This window comes from Condylura cristata, unplaced genomic scaffold (genome assembly GCF_000260355.1).
Source record: "Condylura cristata isolate star-nosed mole 26May11 unplaced genomic scaffold, ConCri1.0 scaffold00035, whole genome shotgun sequence".
NCBI lineage: Eukaryota > Metazoa > Chordata > Mammalia > Eulipotyphla > Talpidae > Condylura > Condylura cristata.
This window is the reverse complement of record NW_004567136.1, coordinates 2,818,375-2,839,514: the sequence shown is the minus strand read 5'-3', so window position 1 is coordinate 2,839,514 and position 21,140 is coordinate 2,818,375. Positions and strand designations below refer to the sequence as shown.

The 21,140-nt window shown below is 47.8% G+C and overlaps 1 protein-coding gene across 2 annotated transcripts in view; it reads right to left on the bottom strand.

Annotated features, from left to right (window-relative positions):
* Positions 1–21,140, bottom strand: part of CYFIP1 (cytoplasmic FMR1 interacting protein 1) — a 72,458-nt gene that overhangs the window by 21,692 nt on the left and 29,626 nt on the right. The window contains exons 7-17 of one of the 2 annotated variants that reach the window (XM_012732715.1): positions 16,060–16,156; positions 15,847–15,975; positions 14,545–14,649; positions 12,646–12,737; positions 11,857–11,974; positions 9,059–9,181; positions 7,934–8,059; positions 5,116–5,282; positions 3,285–3,432; positions 1,989–2,142; positions 861–1,017 (exon numbers count right to left, since the gene is read on the bottom strand). In XM_012732715.1, the coding sequence (XP_012588169.1) occupies positions 861–1,017; positions 1,989–2,142; positions 3,285–3,432; positions 5,116–5,282; positions 7,934–8,059; positions 9,059–9,181; positions 11,857–11,974; positions 12,646–12,737; positions 14,545–14,649; positions 15,847–15,975; positions 16,060–16,156 (1,416 nt within the window). Of the gene's footprint in view, positions 1–860; positions 1,018–1,988; positions 2,143–2,410; positions 2,559–3,284; positions 3,433–5,115; positions 5,283–7,933; positions 8,060–9,058; positions 9,182–11,856; positions 11,975–12,645; positions 12,738–14,544; positions 14,650–15,846; positions 15,976–16,059; positions 16,157–21,140 lie in introns of both variants that reach the window. The other variant, XM_012732716.1, reaches the window with a different exon arrangement.

Below are 21,140 nucleotides of genomic sequence, written 5' to 3'. Positions count from 1 at the left end.
TAAATAAATAAAAATAAATAAATAAATAAAATAAAAATTTAAAAAATAAATAAATAAAATTAAATAAATAAAATAAAAAATATAAAAAAATAATAAAAAAAAGAAAAAAAAAGAAGAAAAACATGTCCAGGTTCTGCTGACTGTACATGCTCACCCAGTGTGGCCGAATCCCCTCACCCCTTGCCCTCGTGTGTCTGCCCAGACCACTTTCTGAGGATGCCAAGTCACTCCCACTTTGCAGGGGCAAGGCCATGCGAGCAGCAGAGGGGAGGGCTGGGGGAGCCCAGGCAAGGGGTACCCCTCATGCTACTCACCAGAGGCTATGGCCTCTCCTGTGGCTGCAGGCCACCCCTCCCCCCACAACATGTCTGGGAGCTGAGCCCAGTGCTGCCAATGGCCTGTGAGCAGACCCGCTGGATCCATCCCCAACCTGCACACCATAAGACACCCCCTTCTTAATTACTTTCCCTTGCACAAATTTCATATTCCCTTGCCCTGGCCCCAGTCCTGAGTCCTGAGCTCAGAACAACGCCTTCAATGTGCAACTCCTTTCTCAAATTCACCTGTGCTGCAGCCTGTGCCTAGGGGCCTGCGAGCCACACCTCACCTGTCCCACCCCAGCTGAGTCCCCGGGGACTGGCCAGCCCCTGGGCAAGTGGGCTCACTCACTCCGACCACCTGCGCTGAGGTCCGGTCTGACACCCTGATACCTGTTAACTCATGTTAACATCTGAAGTCTTACCCCAAGAATTCTGACCTCAAATGAAACGATGCGCATGGTCTGGCTCCCATCTCTATCTTCCCAGTGCCTCCAAGGACCCCGGTCACCACGAGAGCAGAGACACAGGAGGGACACTCACTCCATCATGGACGCCTCCTTGGTCTCCAGGATGTGGTCAGTCAGGATCCACGGCATGGACATCTCAATGGGGAACTGGATCCTCCTGCCCATCGTCAGCTCCAGGAAGAACTCGCGGAACCACAGCTGTGAAAGGTCACAGCACTGCTGCAGCGTTTCTTGAAGGATTCAAAGGACACCAAGTCAACCTTCCGCAAGCACGCAGGACGCGACAGGGTGGCTGATGGGGCCCCGTGCCCGGCCCCAGTGCCCTCGCTCTCAGCCCTGAGCCAGGCGGGAGGTGACGTGAGAGAGAGGGGTCCCAGGCGGGACGAGATGCCACGGCGTGGCTGCTGACAAAGGAGCAGATGGCCTCGACCTGCCCCGCAGACAGGGCACTGGCATGACATTCCCGCCCACCGGTGGGCTCTCACCAACCCCCTGAGCTTCTTGGTGGAATTGGGAGGAAAAAAATCTCCTTTTAAAAGGAGCATGAAAACACTACTTAGGATAAAGACGCAGCGTTACATGAATACTCAGTGCAAGTCTATTTAGTGCAAAATTGAGACAGAGTCTTAGAAAAGGTTTCCACTCTTGCAGAAGGCAAAACAAAAGCCTCAATGTGTACTCAGACCTGCAGCCGCCCAGCCAGGACAGGGCCCTGCTCTGGCACGAGGCAGTGGCACAGGAATAAGTGTGCTGACTCCTTGATGGCACAGGCATCCACGCGACTCCCTGGCCGAGGTGACAGGCATCCCCCAGGACGACTGCCAGCGTCCGGTCACCTACCACCTTCCACCCATGCCTGGGGGCCCGTATTCATCACTGTGTGGCTCACCAGCTAGGCCACGATTACGTTTGCCTGTATTTCTGACCCTGGGGATCACAAGACTTTGTATTCATGTTGCAGGGCCAGCCACCGAGCCACAGACCTCACCCTGCTACAGGCCTCGCCACGGGAGGGAGCCTGTGGCTGGCCGTGCATTTAAAGCGACAGGTGAGGGGATACCACAAAGGTTACAACACAGGTCACCGTCTGGGTGCAGGAGGGGACCAGAGCGGGGGTAGGTCAGGCAGGTGGAAGCGTTCTGGATGGTGTTAGCAGTGTTAGAACATGCTGGGCCGGACGCTGGTCAGCAGTGTCTCTTACCACTGAAATTTATCAAGTGGGTGTAGAAGAATGACTCTCGATGGAATTTTTCTATGTCCAATATGGTGGGCCCCTCAAGGCTACTTCTCAAGGTTTTCTTGGAACCACTTTTGTCTGCAATGAGGGACTCTAGCATGGTTCTCACCATGTAAAGCTGCATTATCCAGGGAGAATATTTGTGGAGGAGAAAATACACACGGTACATTAGTCATGCCAAACTCCCACTGACCACCTGAGAAGGACAGCTCCGCTGCACTCTGCCTGGAGCCGGCCTGGGGGGCAGCCCCGGGCCAAGCCGTCTCCAACACGGGGGGGGGGGCTAGGCGCTCAGCTAAGCTACGGCTGCCTGGGAGGAAGAGCTGGTTGAGGAGAGTTCGCCTCCGTGCCGGAAAGGTCAACAAGAAAAACAAACAATGTCTTACCACCAAAGGTTAAAAGAGGCGGATAGATGTAGGACTGCCTCAGAAACGCGTGTACCACATGCAAGAGCCTCTCCATGCCTAGAGACTTGAGCTGCCTGAGCAGCTCGGCAGAGCTCAGAGACTCGGCCATGGTGCGCACCAGGTACAGCTAGACACAGACAGACGGGAGAGGCGGAGAGAGCGTTAGTCACAAACACGCACGACACAGGGCTGGGGCCGCACACGGGACCCACGAGACGCAGGGTGGGGAGGGCAGGCGAGGGGACAGACCCAGGAGGGCCTCGAGGCCCGCCCCGGACTCGGCCAGGGTTGTGTTAGAGCCAGCATGCGCTCTGCTGTTAATTCTCCAAAAGGCTGGCAGAGAGATTCTCAGCGCCTCCAGCAGAGAGACGAGGAGTCGTCCCAGGTCCCGAGACGGGAGGACGGCAGAGAGGCATATTAAATGGGGGGAAGAGTCGGGGGGCTGAGCATGCCGGGGAGAGAACATCTTAAGACCAGGGAAGCACGAAAGCAACGCTGTATTATTTCCAAACGCCTTCTCTTTAGTGATGATCAGTACTAGGCCCCAAATAAATGTGATTGTACATTTAAACACCTATCAGATAACAGTGTAAATACAGACACAATTTCACCCACATTTTGAGAACGGGAGGTGAAATGCTGTCAAATTAAGTTCTGCCTACAAGAGGCCAGTAGGAGAATTCCAGATTCCGCAGGGAGAGAACCAGAGAGCAGGAAGACACAGGCAATACGTGGTCTGCTCTGACAGACAGCGGAGACCGCATTTTACTCCCACGCCAGCTTACTGCCCTCCCAGTTCAGAGTCAGCCTGCTCGGGGTGTTGGGGCAGGCAGGGAGCAGGGGGGACGAGAACCTGTGTGCTGGAGGGTCCCACGGCTCGCCGGGGCACTTTAATGTCAAAGCCACTCTTGGGGTCCTTCTCGCCACGCAGGGCTGGGTCGTTGAAGGGCTCGTGACCCGTCTCCCAGTCACACACGGTCTTCCTGATGGCCTGCAAGACACTGAACAGCCCAGTCCATGTACGAGCCAGGCCCAGGACATGAACAGAACTGTATTTCCTGGCCTAGCAGTCAAGTGACTCACAAAACCCTCTTGGGATAGGGGTGTGGGGGGTGTGGGGAGGTGGAGTAATAGACCAATTCAATTCAATGTGAAATTTAAATTACGAATTGCTCTCTTGGGAACCTAGCGATCTGATGTAGTTGCAGCTTGCATCAGCCAGAAGTGAAGTTTTATTTCCTGAACATGGACTCATGGTAGGATAGGGAGAGCACAGACCACAGTATCCACCCAGGCAGAGGAGACTGGACTTCTGTGCAGCTGATCCCCCATTTTCTTTTTTAAATTTATTTATGCATAAAGAACTGGGGGTGGCCCTCCCTGGTGGCGCAGCGGGTTAAAGCACTGCACTAAGAAGCTAAAGCCACTTCCGCATGAGTTCGATTCCCGCCTGCCCCGGAGGAGATCCACATGGCGAGGCAGACCTCTCCTGACCCGCCCGCTGCTCCCCTCAGCAGTGTACTTCGTCGATCTGCCTGTTCTGCTCCCTGCTCTGTCTCTGGTGAATCCTCTCACCCTCCGCATCTCTGGCCTGTACCCCAGTTCTGTACAAATAAATAAATCTTTAAAAAAAAAAAAAAAGAACTGGGGGTACAGGCCAGAGGTACAGGGGCGGTCAAAGGATTCACTAGAGACAGAGTGGGGAGCAGAACAGGCAGACTGACAAAGTACACCACTGAGCAGGAGGGAGACAGGAGAGGTCTGCTGCGCCCTGTGGGTCAGCTCCCTATTGAACTTCTGCTGAAGCAGCTGTGGTGAGCTTTGTAATGCTATGCTTTAACTCGCTGCACCACCAGGGAGGGCTCTGATCCCCCTTTTTGAACAGGAACATGAAGTCCCCACCAGGGTTCCATGTGTGGAGAAACCCATGGGTTCCACACTGAGGCAGCTGTGCCCCTACACCAGCCCTGTTCACACAGGAGGAAGGTTCTAATTAAGACGTAAGTTACTTCCAGCCGGCAGTGCACACTTCACATGCAGTGGGGGGCTTCTATTATCAAACGGGAAGCATAATTTACAACATTCTCCACTAAGGCCTAGAGGTGAACTGGTTAAGTAATTTATCAATGCTCAATTTCATACCACACAGGTGAGAAATAAATCAATTATAAAGCATCAAAATAAATATAATAACTTTGCAGGGTTCTGTGAGCTTCACTTTCCATAGATGTCTTTGAAAGACAACTTTATCTAAAAGGCTGAATAATAAGAGAACAGGAGCTCAAGAGCACACTGGATTCTCTGCAATATCTAGGTCATATTTGATCAGTCTGTAGACAGGCCAAAAGGAACAGAAGCAGAGATGCTGCAGATGGTACTCTGTATGGGATGCTGGGCCAGCTGCAGTCGCCAGGCCTGAGACACCCTCCCTCTGCCTGAGAGAAACACAGCACAGCCCAGGGGTGCAGTCTGTGCAGACAGACACTCTGCTGCTGATGTGCCGCACGCTGACATTAACAAGTGGAACCCTCTGCCCTGCGTGTGGAAGTTCACCAAGTGGTTGTCTTGCCTTCAGGCTGAAGACAAATGCACTGAAGTGTTTATGAAATTGTGACTGTTTAAGCCTAAGCTGACCCTACAGCTTTGCGTGCAGAGTGACAGAAGGTGCGTGCACGGGAGCTGACCTCTGGATGACGTTCTTCTTCTTCTTGATGGCCTGCCGGAGCGGCTCCCTAAGGGTGACCTGGGAGAAGTCCTGCAGTGCGGCATAGACGGTGTGCCTGATGGCATGGTTGAACACGCTCTCCATCCTGCCCATCAACACCTGCAAGCCCTTGATCATGGCGATCACCTGCAGGAACACATGACTTTCAGCGCGCCAGAGGGCGACAGGAGATGGCTCGTTTTGATGTGTCTCACGTGGCAGGGCCTCTGCCTCCCTCTGTGCACAGAGCCTCTTTGCACTCTGCCACTGCAGAAGCTGCCCTTGAGCGCTTCCTAAGAACAAGTTGGTCAGTCCGGCCAGTAGTTCAGCATGGAGGGCAAAGCCTGATCAGCTGCTCTGGCAGCCAACGGGGCCTTGCGTTTGTAACAAGCTCCAGATTATCCATGAGGGCACATCCTCTTGCAAGGGACTTTTGAAATGAAGGGGAAGCGAAGGTGGAAGAGTTTGAGGAGAAAGAAGATGGGGGGAGGAGGAAGAAGAGGATGAATAGAAGAACTGAGAGGGAGGAAGGGAGAATGAGAGAGAAGGAGAGAAGATAGGAGAAAGAAGGGAAAAATGATTCAAGAAAGCAAATGTGTAATTAGGTGAAGAAGAGAAACTGCAAGTTTCTGTAACCCAAATTCCACCCACTAAACAATATCATGCAAATTAACGTGCATAAAAGACCTAGATGATGCCCACTAACTATAGTCCCCTCTACGATGGCATCAGGGACCACACAGCCCTCACTGCACTCATATTTTCTGTATTTTTTAGTTCCTCTGGGGACTAGTTTGATGACTACTGCTTTTCCATGAAAGGGGAAAAAAGGGAAATACCTACCAGGAAAAAATGTGAATTCCCCAATTCACATTCAACTGACTTCAATTTGAGTAAAAATGAAAATATTGCAGTCTAATGTACAGGATGTATGGAAAGGTGATTTCTGATGCATATATTAAAAGACTTTTAAAAGGCCGAAAAGAAATAGCCCAAAGTTCTAAAAAGAACAGCAGCAACATAAGTCCCTCTACCAGCAAAGTAGAGGAACATGTCTAAACGCAAAATTATCACAATAGGAGACAATATTACCCAGGAGACCAACCAAAGTTGTCTTAAAAATAAATAATAAAATTGAAAAATATTCAGCAAGATGGATCAAGATAAGAAGAGAAGGTAAGAATTGGCAGTGTTTGTGAATGAAAAGGGGGACATTACCACACACTTTACAGATGAATGGAATACAATGAAGAATCCAGAAATAAACCCTCACATCGACAGACAGATGATGTGAAACTGCCTTTCAACAAGTAGCCCTGGGACAGCTGAGCATCCACCTACAAAAGAGTGACATCGGATTCCTGTGCAGGAAAGGATTTTCAAACCCTACACATTCCCCTGAAAGTCCTGTCTTCAAACCTGGCCCGTGGTTGTCTCCTAGGTACTCTGAGCCCCTGGAATATTCTGCTGACGAGAGTACGTGTATGTGCCGAGGCTCTGATCTACCGTGCACTGGTGTCACCAGACAGAAATGTCAGCAGTGTAATTTATGGGGACTACCTGTTTTTGCCCTGGATTTTGAGGTCAACCAAGCGCTGCATGTCCCCATTACTGACCCCCAGTAAAACCCTGAACTCCAAGGCGTGGGAGAGCCTTCCCAGCTGGCACACCGTCTAAACTGTCATCCACTCTTGCGGGGACAATTAAGCACATAGAGGACACACAGAGTTTGCACCTGGTTCCTCCTGAACTTCATCCATGTGCCTTTTCCTTTCCTTGATTTTGACCCATTTCCTTTTACTGCAATGACACAAAACTGAGTAGAGAGAAGCTACTTAGTCTAGTGGGATCTTTTAGTAAATCAAGGGGTCTTGGAGATCCCTCATACAACCCCACCACTCACTATATTAAAACAATCAGATCATTACCAACCATATATTAAGTTGTAAGAGGGAAAACTATAAAACTCTTGAAAGAAAATAGGAGTATATTTGTGAACTAATTTTGACAACCATTTCTTTAGCTATGACAGAAAAGCATAAACAACCAAGAATAGATAAAATGATCTTTATCAAGAGTAAAGATCTTCAAGCTTCAAAAGAACTCATTAAGAAAGTGGAAAATTAGGCTGTGGAGAAAAAGCAACCCCTCTACCCCATTGGTAGACGTATACAGAGTACAGCCTGTACAAAAACACTGACTATCCCCAACATGCACAACAGCCAAGACACAAAACCCACCTAAGCGCTCATTGGCAGATGACTGGATGAAGACTGTGCCCAGTCTTCACAAATGAGCTAAAAACAAAAAGATGGAATCTCTCCAAGTGTGACATGAATGAACCTTAAGGGGACTGAAGTCAGGGAGAAAGAGAAGGGCAAATGCTACATGAGTTCACGCATATGGAGTAAGAGGAAAGAAATGAAAACTCAAAAACAAATCCTCAGATTCTGAACAGAACGGTGGTTACCAGAGGGAAAAGGCCTTGGGGGGAAAGAGAAACTGTTGGAGGGGTGGAATGGCGGGTGGGAACAGCGAGTCAGTGACTCACTCAGCAGCCGGACACACCCAGGTCCTCTCCCCCCAGGCTGTCTCCTTCTACTTGGGTGCCCAGACCCCGAGCCACTCCCCCAAACGGCTCCCTGCTCCCAGAGACTCATATCAACCTTCCCTTGGGGGCAGCTGTCAACTCAGAGTAGGGTCCCCCTTAATATCATTCCCCGCTTGCACAACTGTGATGAAAGCAAAGGCAGCCTGAGGCTGGCATCAAGGGAGGAAGGAAAGTAGACCAACTGCACCTCCACCAGGGCGAACTTCTCCTCACTGGTATAGTTGTAGCGGGTGGCACGCTCGTACTCCTCCGCATTGTCCGGGCAGTCCTTGTTGGAGTACTTGTCCGTGGGGTGCACGAGTTTCCATGAGTACTGGTGTCGGCAGAAAGGCGAGACGTCACACCTCAGGCAGCACTTAACTGCCGACTTGATGGATGTAACTACCCCCTGCTGCCCGCCACAGCACACACACTCGCGCAGGCACACCCAGACGCACATAGCTGCACCCTGCGCACAGGCGTGCCTGCGGATATCCACGCTCACAAGTACACAGTGAGTGTGCACACACATACTCAATCATGCATGCTTGACTCACACACACGCGCGCACGCGCACACATGCATGCTTGACTCACACACACGCGCGCACACACACATGCATGCTTGACTCACACACACACACACACACACACACACACGCTTCCGTCATACATACCACAAAATCCACCTCCCTAAAATGGAAAAGGATTCTGGCCACATGATTTCAGGTTTAGGAAATACATCAGTTAAAATGGCCTGGATATTTTACATTATATGGTTAAGGTCCTTGACATTTCACCAATATTTAAAAAAAAAAATTAGCTTTTCAGATGACCATGGACTGGGCCAATTTAATAATTTTTATCTGATCAAAACAAATGATACTAGGGAAAGGTGATTTACAGGATCTGTACCTACCAAAATCTATTTATAGGATTTATAGGAATGCAAATCAACAGCTATTTTGCCAATGTTAAAAAAGAAACCAATGGTTGAAACTCTGGAATTTCCGGAGAAATATTTTTTTAAATGAGAATTAAAAATCATTACAAGGGCTCTAATTTAATTCTATCAATATATTTAAAAGATGAGGCCCATGGTTATAACACACACAGATGAAATGTACTGAGTCATCATAGCAACATAAATTTACAGACAAAATTCTACTTAGGTCATCCACAGGTTTCTAGAAACTGTGACTTTCAGTGAAAGGGCCTAAAAGGAAATCTGGTCCTGAAGTAATGGCATTTCACTTAACGTTGGCATTTTTTTTCTCTCACAACATTATAAGGAAAAAACAATTTCCACGGAGAAGCGGGTATCGGGCACCTACCACTTCCATGACATGGGCACTCCACTGAGACAGGAGCTGCAGGCCTTGCAGTGCCAGGTCGAACAGCTTCCGGTACTCAGAGTCAGTCTTCTGAGCCTCCTGGCGGCCTGACCCCGTGACAACCTGAAGCAGGTCACAAACATTGAGGAGTCACCCTGTATCTAAAAAACCCCGCGATGTGCTTGCCCCCTAAGAATCTACACCAAAGGAACAACTGTCAGAATACTAAAACGATGTGGGAAGGACACACCCTCACGCAGCAAAAAGCTGATACACGCAGCACCCAGACTGTGGGTGTCCTGGGCCCCCAAGGCAGAAAACGGTCACAGCTTTAGAAATGAACACATCAAACATGCGCCTTGCATGTATCTGCTTATAGTAAACAATGAAAACTTAGCCTGAAATGTGGCCACCTAAGGACAGGAAGGCATAGGCTAAAGGGGATGGCACAGCCTTTCAGAACCTCACTGCTTAGACAGTCACTACAGAAGGTTGTATTAGGGGAAAAGAACAGTCCCCAAAACTCAAGAGCAAAATGAAACAATGATCCAAACTGGGCACTGAACTGGCATCAGTTACGCACAGAAAAACTAGGTAAAGTGCCTGACAGTTGGGTTTTCTGATTGTATTGTAAATCTGACGTTATGTTTTTGGTGTCGAGGCGTCGATCTCAAAGACAACAGATTCAGAACAACATACTGCCCGCTTTGTGACAGTCACCAGCTAAACGGGCTGAAGAACCAGGCCACCACCCCCACAAAGTTCCCCATTCAGAAGCTTGGGTTGACCGACGTAGCCGACTGTCCCTGTACCTGTCCTCCCTGTCACAAAACTTAATTTCCACTCTTAGGTTTGAAATTTGCTACTGAAGTGAACCCTCAAAACCCCAGGCAGCCTGAACTCAGCCCCAATAAAGGTACAGCCCAGCTCTGCTGTCCCTCCCGTTCTCTACTGGTGACCTCACTCTGTAGGTGGGAATCTCTGTGTACCCTCCACAAGCTCTAAGAAATAAGCCTTATTTTTTCCTGAAGACTCTTGATGGTTGTTGCAGAGGTGGATACCACAAATATTAGGAATTATAAGAGCTGTTCCAGTCCCTGCTCTGACCCCAGCTGGGGAAATGTCTGTGGAGGCTTCCGCACATGGAATGGTTTAATAAAAAAAAAATCAGTGGACTAAGAACACAAAACCACTTCAAGCTGCTTTGAAAAACAATGATTTAACATCCCTAGAAAATGAAGGACAAGATTATCCACAAAATCTGTCTTAGATTTTAGTAATTACATTGCTACTACAATATACATTATTTTATACAGTAAAATAATGTGGGAGATGCATCCACGATCCCCACTGAATCCCTGATCCTGTGGAAAGTACCTGTATTTTTCCCTATACATACATACCTATGAAAAAGTTTAGAGAGTAAGAAATTAATGACAATAATAAAACAGAACAATTATAAAAATATACCATAATAAAGGTCATAAGAATGTGGTGTTTCTCTTCTTCAAAATAAATTGTATGCATACTTTTTGGATTGCGGTTACTGTGAAGTAACGGAAACCACGGAAAGCAAAACCACACGTATGGGGGGACTATTGCATCATGATATACAACTATGTTGTTTCTAGTAACTATATCACTACTACAATACATAACATCTCACAATATAGAATTACATTGTTTTGAGTAATTATACTGCTATTAGCAGGGACAACATTATTATTTTTCAAACTGCTGAGGTTTTATTGAGGTATCAAGTCAAAGCATCCTGAAATCATTAAGAACTAGGAGATTTAGGAAGAAAAAAAAGGTAGAAACAAGCTGAAGCAGAGAGATTTTAAAACAGTATTTAATGTAGACAACGCATACAAAAAGCAAAGGAATCCAGCTTTGACCCTGCCTCCAAGAGAAACAAACTGCAGCTGTTCTAGTATTCCAGACTGCGGCAGCCCTAACCTCAGGTCATCTCCCTGCCGGACCCTTTAAATCTCCCTCTACCCTCACCCATGTGGGGACAAGCCTGTCCCACAGCCATGGACCAGATCATGACTTCTGTCCTTGAGTAGCCACCTTTCCTGACTATATTACAGGCTGATCATTTCTCGGTAGATGCTACTCAAGAGTCCCGAAGCACTGGCTGCTACATTCTGAGCCTGACCTCACTGCTTTGCCCACCAGGATTTGAGGAGGGAAGTTCTATTGCTCCCCAATGCTCAGACCCCCTTCCATCCACCCATCATGAGCAGTGCTGGCTGAGCCATGTTTGACAGGGTGTGACCCACTCAAATGAGGATATAGCAAGCCTGACTACAAAGAGGGAAGGAATTAAAAAGATCCACAGCCAAGAAAACAGCATGTCTGCTTATGCCTAACTCTAGACCTTTCTCTGGATGCCAGCTGTCACACTGACCCCAAGGTTTAGGCAGCCTCTGAACTGGGGACATCCTTATAGATACAAAAGGCCATGAGTCAGTGTCACACTCTTCTCTCAGAGCCTCTGCACCTCTCCTAACAGCTTGGAACCATGGAACTGGACTAGGCGATACCACATAATTCATGACCTTTTCCTCAATCCTTTCTTTTGGGATCCTAGTATTTTTCTGAAAAAAAGATGCTCTGGGAACGAAAACAATGCTAATCCCACTACCTTATTCAATATAAGGAGGAATTTTTAAGTATTTGACAATAAAATGTTTTCAAAGTGAGAGAAGTTAACTTTTCAGTGCAGAGAAAACAGGGCCCCTCTGTCCTGGGGGTCTTGAGTTGTGGGGGGATGTGGGGTGTGGAGGGCTCACCTCACTGTTGCTGTATCGAGCCAGCTCTGAAATAAAGCGCATGTGGTCCTCCCGGATCTGGATCATCTGCTCGCAGATGTTGTACTGTGGGCTGCTGCCAGATGATGTGCACGTCCACCTAGGAGTGAGGGGGGTTGCGCACATTACCCGACAGCCCACACAACGTCACGCATCACAGCATGGTCCTGCGTGGTTACGGCTGTGTTGCTTAAGAGTCAAGTGTGCTAATTAACATTTGCTCTTTGTGAGCTATAGAGTCCTTACAGAGCTGTTGGCCAACTCTAACTGTGTCCGTACAAGGCCAGAAATGAAATCTGGGCCAAGTGTCTCTGTCACAGAATCATCATCATCTTTTCAAAAGGGAGACGGTTTTCAGCAACAGAAACCTGACCAGAGGCCAGGGCTCCAGCCTCAGGTGATAGCTTTGTAACCAACCACTGCAAGACACCTGCTCCCCGCCAGGCTGGTTGCTAAGCATCCTCCAGCTCACCAAGGGCTCAGAGAGCTTGCTTACACTTGCACATTCTTGACCTGCACTGTCCGAGAGAACTCTGGGATGATGGAAAAGGTCTGCTCAGTAGCCACTTAACACTACTGAGCATCTGAAATGTGGCTGCGCAACTAAGCAAATAATCTATATTTTTCAAATGAATTTCAGGGTAAATAGCCTATCAAGCCATCCTATCATGCTTTTACTTGCAGATGAGTGGCAATGTCAAAGGTGTTATCTCTAGATAAATCAGAAGTGTTTGAAAGAACACTGCAGAATACAGCTCACTCTCCTCCTACCGAGATTTATTTTCCTCGTAGTGGGCGCTGGTCTTGATGTATCTTGACAATTCTATTTGCATGTCCCCGAACAACGGAACCACCTGGAGCTGCTGCATTCAGAGAACAAAAGAAAAAAAAATAGGGTCATTATGTGTGTTCAACTACCAAATACATAATCACCAGAAGAATGAGTAATGCTAATAATTACTGTGGGCTGAATGCAATCCCTGCAAATCACTACTACAAAAATAAATAACCTCCACATTCATTTTAAGAAGAAAATGCAGATTAAGAACCAGCATTCACAAAGCCAATTCAAATATTATAATTAACCTAACTTGCTATAGACCCACGGTTGTAAAAAACGCGTGCGCGCGCGCACACACACACACACACACACACACAAACCCATTTCTATATACTAACAAACAACGAAAATAAAAATTGGCAATAGCATCAAAAAATTAAAAATGTATGACTAAATCTAACCAAATAGGTACAGGATCTCTGAACACAAATATTACCAGTAACTCTAGAGAATTTTTAAAGATCTTAGTGGATGGAGAAATATATCAGGTCCTCTAATGGAAGATTTGTTATTTTAAAAATATCAATGCTCCCTAAATTGAGCTATAGAGTTAATGGAATCTCAAATAATATTCCAAGAGGGGGAAAAAATTTCCCAGAAGAAATTTAGGCAGTATTTGTGTGCATGTGTGTAAATCAGCAAGTCAATTCTAAAATATATTTCAAAAGATGAAAGGACAATACCTAAGAAAATGATAAAGAATAAACTGGAAGACTTTCTGATAAGCAGACCGATACTATCAGAAATCTAAGACAATGTGACCCTGGAGCATGGGTGGAGCCCAGCAGAGCAGGACAGAGAACCTAAGACATACACACACACTTGCTTTATGACCTAGGCAACAGTGCAGGAGGATGGAGGTGGGGGTAGGGAGCACATGCTTTTTGCAGCAAAGGACATCCATGCCAGAGTTAAGTGCACACCTCTAATGTGGCAAACGGTACCCATGAATGTCAACTCCCTACCTCACACCACACCAGTTGCAGAAGGATTAAAGCTCTAGATGGAAAAAGAAACATGATGCTTCCAGAAGGTAACACAGAGGAAAAATCCCAGAAGCCTGTTATACGCAAATTTCTTAAAGGCTGAAGATCAACATACTGGACTACATTTAGAATGTCTATTTACCAAATCATACCTTTAAGAAAGTGAAAAGAAACGCTACATAAGGGCAAATGCTTGTATCTGGCAAAGAACACGTACCCAGAACATATAAAGAACCATGAAATAACATAAGAAAAAAAGAACAAGACTCTTGAAGCAACTTCACAAAGCAGAACAAACAAAAGGCTTATGTAGCATGATAGGTCATCATGGTAATGTCAACTAATTAACCCACAGAGAAACTCTAGGCAATTAGGTCACCAAGAACACATCACGCAGAATCCCCCAAACTCCCCAAAATGCACACTGTCAAGTGCTGGTGTGGATGTGGAGCAATGGGAATGCTCCCTCACTGCTGGTGGGAATCAAGTCAGCACAGCCATGTTGGAGAATCACTAGGCTCTAACTACTGGCACTGCAACCGGTTGTGCCTGTGTCCCCAATCCAAGTCCCACACCAGTCCCAGTCCCAGTGTGTAGCAGAAAGGCACACAGTCCAGCACTGTTCATGGCAGCTAAAACTCAGACACTGCTTCCCATCATCACAACAGCAGGCACACACAAACGGGCGCAGGCATGAAATGGGCAGCTGCACACAGTACAGACCTGAGGAGCGCAGGTCCGCCTCACAAATGGGGTGAGTGAACGGTGATGGCACAACTGCCTTCACCCCCAGTTCAACACAGGTAGAACTACCACAAGGCAGAAAAAGGGAACGCAACTTACCTTGAAGTACTTGTCGATTTTGGATAAGTTTATTCTTTTCTTCGCGTCTAGTTTATAGATGTTGCTGACACTCCCATCCATCAAGTACAGACCAAACCCCATGACCTGAAAGTCACAGAATGGACAGAAAACTCATACTGTAGACGTTAACTGCCCCTTCACATGGACAGTGCTGCAGCTCACCATTTTTTTAAAGATTTGTTTTTATTTATTTATGCATACAAGAGCTGGGGTATAGGCCCCAGAACTGGAGTGTAGGGGGCCCCAGAACTGGAGTGTAAGGATCACCAGAGACAGAGTAGGGAGCAGAATAGGGGGATCTACTGAAACATACTGCTGAGGGTGAGACAGGCGAGGTCTGCTGTGTCATGTGGGTCAAGCTGCCAGGCTGGGGATTGAACTCATGCCGGAGTGTAGTGGCTGGTGATAGCTTGATAGTGCTGAGACTTGAACCCCTGTACTACCAGGGAGGCCCCGGGCTCATCATTTCAAAATGATAAAGCACTCTTCTTCAAAAAGCACTTTTAAAAATAGCTAATACATAAATAACTGCCCCTTCACATTCTTTTTCTTCTACACAGGTCATTTCTTGAAGCTACTTCAACATGCTGCAGCTACATCCACAGTCCCACCTCACATCAAGCATAACATAATACTAAACATGGTTTCAACAAGCACCAGAGCCAGGGTTCTTGCACACACAGCGCTGTCAAGCTATCAGGAGCACTTTGCTGGACAGCCTGCTCTAGTCCCACCCTTCCAAGGTGCTCTCCATCGGGACAGAGGACCTGGGCTAAGCCTGTGTTGGCACGCTGGCAGGGAGGCCTCTGGGTCCGAGAGATACACAGTGCAGGGACTGCCCGGTGGGAAGAGCAAATGGAACGAGAAACTGACCTCTCTTCTTCCCTCTGAGAACGTGTTTGAAAATCTCCCCAATGGGAAATGGAATAATAAAGAATATGGTGAACGCCTTGTTCTTCACCAACAAAATTTAACTGTAATCACGGTGACTTGGAATATGCTGAATTCCTAAGATTTATATGCTTGACTGGTAGAGTCTTGTCTAACCTCAGTACCAGACACTAACGCTGCAAGAGGGCCCTTGACACGAGATCTGCTCCACCAGCACCTTGTCCAGGGAGGTGTGTGTGACCCACCAGCACGGGGTCCAGCCCAACAGTCTCGCAGGAACATGCTGAGAACCGAGAGTAGAGGGTATGTGGGACTTGGGTGCCTTCTGGAAGGCATGGTGGACAAAAGTGGAGCCTCCAATGAGAGTTGGGAGCCCCCACCCCCACATACCTTGAGCAGCATGTGCTTCTCGCTGGGCGTCAAGTACATTCTGTTCTCGTAATAATCCACACATAGGTTCACAATATCTGCAAGCAGCTCTTCGTAGCCAGAGATCACTTCGAGCTGCTGCTGCAGAGACTGAAAGACAGAGAGGGAACTTGTGTCCCTGGTGGCCTCCACCACCCCCTCCCCACAATGCACTCGGAATCATGCAGGTCTTACTTGTGTGATCTTGTTGTGGTTGGCCAAGAACATAGACAGATTCTGTGATTCCTGGATAGACTGTGGGTCTGCCATTTTCCGTAAAAATTGAGCAGCTCTTTGGAAGCAGAAAAACAGGGCTAATCAATCCACAGGCTTAATGATTATTAAAAAGCAAAACTGGGCCCTCCCTGGTGGCGCAGCGGGTTAAAGCACAGCACTAAGAAGCTATAGCCACTTCCACATGAGTTCAATCCCCGCCTGCCCCGGAGGTGACCACATGGCGCGGCAGACCTCTCCTGACCCGCCCGCTGCTCCCCTCAGCAGTGTACTGCGTCGATCTGCCTGTTCTGCTCCCCACTCTGTCTCTGGTGAATCCTCTCACCTTCCACATCTCTGGTCTGTACCCCAGTTCTGTATGAATAAATAAATCTTTAAAAAAAAAAAAAAAGCAAAACTGGAAAATCAGGATGACTTTACTCTCACTATAGTTATCTGTAAAATGTGGGGATTAGACGACGTTAAGGGCTTGGCTTCCTTGCCGCATGGTTAGTCTCTCACCCATCTGGACAGTTTACAACTGCTTTCCACAATTAATGGACTTCCTCAGAGATGTGGTGGTGCCACCCAGAGGCATTCCTCAAGGGATATCCCATACATTGGTCTCTCCCGTGGGCTCCAGGTCCCCAAATCTGAGAAAGTCACAGTACCCTGTGACTTCTAGATCTCAGCACCAAAGCCCGCTGGTACCACTCAACTTCTCCACCAGAGCCAGTGAGCTACCACACCACCCACAGGTCAGAGACCACAGAGAGTTCTGCAAAGGTTCCAAGACAGAATCCTGGTCCCTCCATCAATTTGCAATTCCATTTTGATCAAACTGCCCAAAGATTCTGGCATGAATGCCAATGTGGAAGGTAGGTTTTTCCATACCACAAAAGCAATTATTCAACGCCAGCCTCATGGCCTACAGTTCAACTCCAGTCATGTGACACTATCTATCTGGAGATAGCAGCAGATCCTACATATAAAGAGCTACAAACTTGCTTCCCCAATTCCCACCCTTCAGACTCAATTACAGGTCTAGTTTGTCATCTGTGCTTCTGCCTGACAGCTATGGGTTGGAGGTCCCAGCAATTCCCTCCTTGGGTCTGATTCATTTACTAGTGTTAGAATGGCTCACAGAAACATTTTACTTCCTAGATCACTGTATATATTTTTTTTAATAAAAAGATGTAACTCAGAAATATCCAGGTGGAAGGGAAGCATAGGGCAGGGGATAGGGAAGGGATACAGAGTTGCCAGGCTCCTCTGAGCACCATTCTCCCCAAATTCCCAAGTATTCACTAACTGGAAGCACTCTGAGGCCCATCCTTTTGTGTTTTTATGGAGGCTTCACTGCAAAGGCGCTAACAGGATCACTGGCTGCTGGTGACTGAACTCAATCTTTAGCACCTCTCCCCAAGTAGGAGTGAAGGGGTGGGAAGTGAAAGTTCTAAGCCTCTAATGACATGACTGATTGTTTCTGGTGGCCAGTCTCCATCCTTAGGTGACCGAGGGGCTTTCCAAAAGTTGCCCCATTAACAACAAAAGACACCTTCCCTGCTCTTATCACAGGGAACCTTAAGGGTTTAAGACCTTTGTGCAGAAATGGGGAAGTAGGTAAGAAACATTTTTCGTAGCATACATCACAATATCACACTATCTCCTGAATTTTCCTGAGCTGTAAAAACAGCCATTCAACCTGCTCACAGGGCTGATGAGAGAAAGGCACACACAAAAGGACCTGCACACTCTGGTCCAGTAACACTGCAAGGCAAGTGCCAAGTCCCCGTGGTCTAGCACAGGAGTGTGAGGTGGGGGTGAAGGACTCGGCACATCTACTTTAGTGAAAATGGCTCAAGTTAGGACACATCTGTGCAGTCTAGAACCTAGGGGTTTTTCCTAAAGAAAAATTCCCATGGCAAAGGCTGATACCAGCTCCTACCCTCCAAGTAATTTCCTTCTCTCCCTCCTTTGGAATGAACCTTTAATTTCCATGAAGCAGCAATGTTCCTCAAGCAGCCATGACCCACGGCTGACCCACGAGGTACAATGCCAAACAGTGGAAAGAGCTAGGAGGTTCACTTCAAAGGGATTGTGTAGGCCCTTCTATGCTCCTTCTGTAGCTGGATTCCCTCTTGTAGCTCAAAAACTCTCAGAATAGAAGAGCAAGACTAAGCAAAACTAAATGCTAACCATCCTTTGTTCTCTTTTCTCCCTGATCCCCTCTCTGTGATTAACTTTTAACTCAAAACGAATGTATTTTTCTCCAACTATCCCAGGAACCTTGAGAACTGGCTGTGTTGTGGCTCCATCTAAACTGAAAACATCAAGGGCATTTGCTGGTCAGGCTGCTCACCTCAAAGGAATGCTCGTCTCCCTTACCCCACACTGAATAAAACAAATACTGTAATGACAATACCGTCACTGGCAAAGACCACTGTCTCCCCAGACCAGGGAACCCAAAGTCCTTCACCCCTTTCCCGACCTGCACTGCCTCATTCTCCCCGCAAGATATAACCGAGCTCCCCCACAATTCTGAGAACTTGCTTTCAGTCCAGCTGACTTCCTTGGTGGCCACCTTGGAAGTAAACGCCTCTGTGAAAGGACATTCTCATGGGTCAGAGGGTCAGGGGTTTCCTGTGGGGTGAATGAAAGGCACTGCTGGTGGCCGACACTTCCCCACCTTGCTGACTGGAATGCAGAAATGTCAGCTTGTCCGGTATGTTTACCAGACATAACCTCCAGCCCTCCAACCCGAGAGTGGTGCTGGCGCTCAGCACCCTGGACAGCGGAGGCGAAGCTTTGCAGACCCCGCCCCCACGAGGGCCCATGGGAATAGGTGCAGGGCGGTGGTTGGCGGTGAGGGCTGTCTGTAGTGAGCAGACGGTCCCTCCCCACCAGCAGTTCAAGTGCCAAAAGCTCCCACTAGGGTCAGGTTCAAAAGCTCCACCTTTGTTCACTGACTTGAAGTTAAGGGAAGGAGTCTGGGAAGCTCCACCTTCTACATGCAGATGGCGATGAACGCAGCCCCTAGACTCGAAGGTTGCTGGCCGCTGTTCCTCTCATGAGAGCTCAAGCAGGCATCTTGGGCCACCAAGCAACACATAACAGCAGAGGGCCCTCCCTGGTGGCACGACGGATTAAGGCCAGCATTATAAAGCTACTGGCAGATACTGCAGCACGAGTTCAATCCCCAGCCAGGGAGGTGACCCACATGGTGCAGCAGACCTCACCTGTCTCGCCCACTGCTCCACTCAGCAGTGTACTTCAGTCAGGCTGTCTCTTTTGCTCCCCACTGTGTTTCTAGCGAATCCTCTCAACCCCCACATCTTTGGTCTGTACCCCAGTTCTTGTATGCATAAATAAATAAATTTTTTAAAATACACACACACATAACAGAGAGCCCAGGAGAGCAGGAGCTCTGGGTTCCAACACCCTGGAACCCTTCTCAGTCACAAGCCATCAACCTCAGGACTTTTCAATTGAGAGAAAAAGAAACTGCAAATTTATTTAAGTCACTGTTATTGCTATAGGTCTTAAGAAATCATACATAGTTAAGCCTCACGCAAATTATAGCACCATTCCTATTGAAAGTGCTTGTTTCCCCCCCTTCCCTGGCTTTTAAATCAAAAATAATCTTATTATGATTTTTGAAGGGCTCACTTTATTCATATTAATGATTGTTGAGGCTTTGGGGCTGGAGACTAAGGGATCAACGATACTGTTCTCTATTTTTCCGATGCTTCATTATAGCCATATGGGTTATCTTGGCATCGACAACCAGAAGAGTCTGTACTGGTAGCTACCAGATGGGTACTGATAAAATATGTGAGCATGTGGGTATGAGGGCTGGAGAGAAAAAGGGGCTACAATCTGGGAAAAGGAACCAACAGGAGGCCCCATACAGAGGCCAATGATGTGGGCACTAGAAGAGGTGTAGGGGTGCACCCTCCTGGCCTTCCCAGAGTAGCCCGCCTTCAAACCTTTACAGACAGACTTTGGGATAAAGAGAGGATAAAAGGTTATTTTGAAATTAAAAGTCAGGATGCTGGGCCCTCCCTGGTGGCGCAGCGGGTTAAAGCACTGCACTGAGAAGCTAAAGCCACTTCCGCATGAGTTTGATCCCTGCCTGCCCTGGAGGTGACCACATGGTGTGGCAGACCTCTCCTGACCCGCCCGCTGCTCCCCTCAGCAGTGTACTTCATCAGTCTGCCTGTTCTGCTCCCCACTCTGTCCCTGGTGAATCCTCTCACCCTCTACATCTCTGACCTGTACCCCAGTTCCATATGAATAAATAAATAAATCTTTAAAAAAAACAAAGTCAGGATGCTGTCTAACTCCCTCATTTCCCTGTGTCAGAAAGTCCAGACTGCTGCTCAAAATCATGCAGGAAGTGATACATGCAGAAGTTGCTCTTCCAGGCGGGGCCTGTCCACCCTCCATGCTACGGAGCCCAAACTGCCCAGTCATATATACTTGAATCGCACAAACATTATTATAAAACAGGGACAACTCTGGAAGACCTTCCCGTTGACTTCAGGTGGTTAAGTAGGTTAACTCCAAGATCTCTAGTCTGAAGATTCAGGCTTCTGCATAGAGCTGGTTCTCAGTGACAGTGACTGTACCAATTTCACTCACCAAAGACTTGAAACGAGGGTGCACCAGCTCTATTCTTGCAGCTGTGTCTGCCACAAAACTCTCTCTAGCACCTGGTGCTGCCTCTCCTGTCAATCTTATTTTTAAGACACAGGAAGCTATATGATTTTAGATGCAGCATAACTAGAGCCCATTCAACAAAGGATAATCCCGCCCAATGTAACTGCATGGTCACGATACCTTGTCTAGCAGCAGAAAACAGAAGTCAGCATCTCATCCCAGCCAAGCAGGCCTGCAACAGCCCCAGCAGACTTCAGAAAGTCCACAAGGAGGGCCCACCTTGATGGCGCAACAGTTTAAAGTGCAGCACTACAAAGCTAGCAGCAGCCGCTTCAGCCTGAGTTCAAACCCCGGCAAGGGGACACACATGCGCAGCAGACCTCTCCTGCTCACCCACTGCT